The following is a 4,648-nucleotide window of genomic DNA, read 5'->3' on the forward strand; positions in this document are numbered from 1 at the left end:
TCATTCAACTTCAATTTATTAACTAACATCCAATTTCCAATATCTGAAATGCAATTTTGAAGTCTAAACAAAGCAACAACTAAGTCTCCTGGGATTTTGGGATTGAAGGAAGTATACAATTGGGTGTCATCTGCATAAAGATGGTAATTGATACAATGGTATCTAATAATATTACCAATTGGGCTTCAAACTATGCTTTTCGTGAAGAAACAAAATCCAAACAATAAATTTCAATAATAATAATGCTTAAAGCGCATACACTTTAAAACTGTCAAGTCTCCATGATCTGAACGATACAGAAATTGATTGCTTTAGATTTTCTACCGAGTAAAGCTTTTACCATATTCAGAAATCTTTTGATACAGTGAGACTGTTAAATCATAATGCTCCTAAAAGTTAGATTTTGCAAGTAAGGACATCTGCTACCTCAGAAATATCCTGAATACCTAAATTAAATTGTCACTTTTATCATTAAACTGGCAATGAATGTTCACAATATGTTACTTACTTCCATAACTTAAATTATATTGAGAACACCCCAATCTGACTCTACATCTACGTCTTTTGCATTACAATAACCACAGTCAGACAATGTTTATTATCTATATTCTATAGTTCGCCGATATTAAACAGTTTGATAGCCCTCCTAGCGTCGATCATGTTTATGATATCAACGGTGATGGCTTGTTCTTCCTGCCCTCATGATTGCTTGCTTGGTGAGTTGATAACATTTCGTCCCCTTTTTAAATTTTGTTTTAATCAAAAGGATGACAACGTGATAGAGGCAGTGTAGGAACAGGTCTGGGTCATAATTCACAACTCACCTTAGATGGCTCACACTCTGCTAACAGGATCGTCTCTTTAAACGTTAGAGCGAATTGCAAAAAATGTACCTTAATCGTCATATTTGAAAAATCGAGTTTGACAATATTTGGTACATTTGAAAATCTGAGGGCTTTAATAATTTGTCTTAATTCGTTTTTAATATTGGTCCAGCACTTCCTCCATTCCTTCCTTCCTTCCTCTCGCGATACAGCGATCTTCGCATACATGTATGTATAATCAATATTATTTATTTTTCGCATGAGGCAGAAGAATATAAAAAATGAAATAACTAATTTCTGTCCGCAGATTGTGTTTAGTAGTTAACTCATATCCTGCCATATCAAGCTTGGAGGCACGCTACCTTTATAGGGCTTTGTACACGCTTCGCTGCTTCTTGCATGTTTGCAAGCATTCGTTATAGCAGTTATTGTTTGTGCCCATTGTACTGTGACTAGTGTTTCGCACGCGCTATTGATAGTATCATCGTGTTAATCTGATTATCTCAAAATAAACTTGGCACTGGGGGATTTGTGGCTTGGCACAATGGGGATTAGCCCTGTGGCAGGATAAAAGTTAAAGCACATCAAATGCGTTTTAGGACACATGCTCCTGTGAACACTGTTCCAAGACCATTTTTAAAAACTAGCCGAAATTTTAAGGATTAAACAAATCCAAAACCTAACTACAACTTTTAACCTCAACTAAAACCCAAGTGCAATCCTAACCCTAACCGTCACTAGCACTGATGTCAGAGAGTCGGAATATGAAAGCAGCTATGAGAGATGTAGATATCCATACATGCAACTTCAGAGCCTTGTTGGGAAGTAATCTCGCAAAATTGACAATTTTAATACTAGCGTTCAGCCTGGTCCTGAATTTGAAAATAAGAATGTTTTTCTGTTAGTTGCTTGTCGGAAAAAAGAGCATTGTCCTGTTGTAATGCCTTGGTATTTTCCTCCTGCTTTTCTTCCAGCTTACTACCCGTTTGAGGGAGACGTTACAGACAGCTCCGGTAACAACCGCGACGGAACCACGACCGGCGATGTTTCTTACGCGGCTGGCCAATCCGGTCAGGCCGCGTCCTTTAACGGTGCGTCTAAAATGAGCGTCCAGTCGTTTGCCAACTTCGCCTGGGACTCGGAGTTCAGTGTCAGTGTATGGTTCAAGCGCACCGGTGATTGGGGGAACTACCAGGGCATCGTCAATAATGGGTATTACACTACAGGGAGCTGGGAGATAAGAATGGGTAGGGAGAACAGCGGTCAGATGCTGGGCGGTGGTGTCATTACAACTGCTGCGGGTACTACCTGGGACTACTTAAATCTTGTCGCTTTGCGGAACACCTGGGACCACGTGACCATGACCTATGACGGGTCTACCTTGCTCTACTACCTCAATGGTCAGCAGCAGACAGCGAACAGCCAGAACTGTTGCCCTGGTCCTATTCTAACACGCAATACACCGGTCACTATTGGTCATGCAGGTCCAGGGAATAGAAATGAGTATTTCTATGGCTTGATTGACGAGGTCAAGATCTATGGCCGAGTTCTCACTGCGGTCGAGGTTCAAAATATGGCCAACCATCCATGTCTTTAAAATCCATATATAGATTCTTCTGAAGTATATTGGTCACGGAATTGTAGAAGATATTTTTGTTTTGTTAGAGAGCTTTGTACCAGGCCTTAAACCATTGTGGCTTCTTTATTATTAGCATTAATCATGTTAATGGTATGGCATTTCATGAAATATATAATTTAAGCATAACTAATGTAATGCCTTTATTGTTCATTTTTCAGAACATAATCCTTTTTGATGTGGTTTTAGGCTGTTTAATACAGTTTTACCGCCTTGTTTCGAAAATTCAAAATACTGTATTAACATGAGATATAATTATTTTCGACGTAACTGTTTTGAAGGCGTGGGTTCTAAAGAAATGATACATGTTAGTATTAAATTTGTCCATGTAAACTCATGATAAGCCGATATATGACTATAAGTTCATCGGGAAATTTTACCCGTTTTATCATCAATGATTATTCTGTAAGTTTATGGACCTATCAGTGGAAGTCGTGTTTATATAGACCCAAAATAAATATCATTTCGATAAGCCATGCTCATACTCTTTTATGCTTGGATTGTTTGTGAAAAAAACATCTAGAGGATGATTATGGTATCACTTTGGACCTGTTAATTTTTCTTATCTTGGAAAGTTCATGGTGTGTTGTCATCCCTAAATAAACAGTACTTTGAACGAGTTTATAGATGTCAAAAATCATTTCGTGTCTGATAAACGTGAACCCGGTGAGCCTTGCCAAGAGACAGCTCACGTGGTTGCGATAGAACGGAGTCAAAGTGTACATTAACAAACGTGTTCTTTAAATTAAAAAACATAAGCAGATAAAGAGAAGAGAGAAGGAAGGGAAGGAGAGAGAGAAAAAATGGAGAGAGGGAGAGAGAAAAAATATAAGAGAGAGAAGGGTAAATGGGTTGCAGAAAACGAACACAGATACAAAGACAGATGGAGAGAGGGATAATAGGAGAGAAAGAGATAGATAGAGAAAGAGAAAGGGAGAGAGAGAGAGAGAGAGAGATAAATTAGAAACTGGAATTTCATTTCTAAGGACCCTTTCAGAGTATGAGAAAAATGCATGAAAATCATAATACATTGTTTATTTGTAATATCATATCAAAAAAGTTAAGATGGCAATTAAAGCATTTTTAAACAAACTAAGACAGTGTAACTTTTATAATAATACATACATGCGTAATGTTAGGATTATACGAAGAGATCAACATACGTAGTTGAATAATTGCGAATTTACCAATCTTTAACATAATAATTCTAACAAACCTTTTATTGTTGACATCTTAGGGATATTCAGCAAAACAACACTGAACGGAAGTGAGTCCCCCTCCTCCTGGGCAAACCTTCATAATTTCTAGATTCTAGTTTTGAACATATTTACCCAAAAGAGACATGCTAGAATAAGCATGCCTTGAAGACAAATAACAGTATTTCAAAATTAACAAGATTGCTATTATTTTGTTATTGTTCTAAGAGACAGTCACATTGTTTGTTTGTATCGGGCTAATTAATGATCTCCTGACACCCTGCTGACCTTGAATCTATATTTCACGGTTGACTGAGTTCAAATTACAGGAACAATAAGCAAGAGTCAATGATTGCTGAAGTATAATAGTGGCATTGCAAGGGACTATATGTTACCTGTTTCTCAATACAACTGTAGTAATGACACCACTTCAGTTCCATTTGAACAGTGTAATAATGGACTTTCGGGTGTGTCAGGAGATCACTAACCAGCCCGATGCATACACACAGCGCCGTCATTCATGAATGTGACTGTCTCTCAGTACACTCAATAAATGACATCAATCTTGTGAAGTTTGACATGTGGTACCTCTGATTTCACACGAAAAAATTATATGAGAACCACATAATTAGTTTCCTTTCAGGTAAATTTGTAAAGAAACTTGGTGGTTCAAAATTTACGAGGAATTGCTTGGGGGGGGCTACGTTTTTTGTGTCTATTTAAAACATTTTCGATGTGTTTGGGCGGGTCCTGTAGTGAGAAAAATATATAGTGCAGTTATCACAATCAAATAAGTAATGAAATTCGTCACCGATACTGTCCGAAGTACAAAGACTACACAACTTTTTAAGCCTAGGAATGCTCTCGTATCGTCCTCTTACACAGGGTATAAGCGATGAATTACAAAACAAAATACATGAACTTACTCCATTCTTTTCATCCAGCTGTTCCAAGTAGGATTCTAATACCTGAATCCTTACATTGACTATTTT

At 37.5% G+C, this 4,648-nt stretch overlaps 1 protein-coding gene across 1 annotated transcript; it reads left to right on the forward strand.

Moving 5' to 3' along the window:
• Window positions 1-649: 649 nt before the first annotated feature.
• LOC100890245 lies at window positions 650-2,421 on the forward strand. The gene is made up of 2 exons (XM_030995074.1): window positions 650-716; window positions 1,799-2,421. Exons 1-2 carry the CDS (start codon window positions 659-661, stop codon window positions 2,419-2,421), a joined length of 681 nt encoding a protein of 226 aa, XP_030850934.1. The 5' UTR covers window positions 650-658.
• Window positions 2,422-4,648: the final 2,227 nt, after the last annotated feature.

This window comes from Strongylocentrotus purpuratus, unplaced genomic scaffold (assembly GCF_000002235.5).
Source record: "Strongylocentrotus purpuratus isolate Spur 01 unplaced genomic scaffold, Spur_5.0 spur5_scaffold_21, whole genome shotgun sequence".
Lineage (NCBI taxonomy): Eukaryota > Metazoa > Echinodermata > Echinoidea > Camarodonta > Strongylocentrotidae > Strongylocentrotus > Strongylocentrotus purpuratus.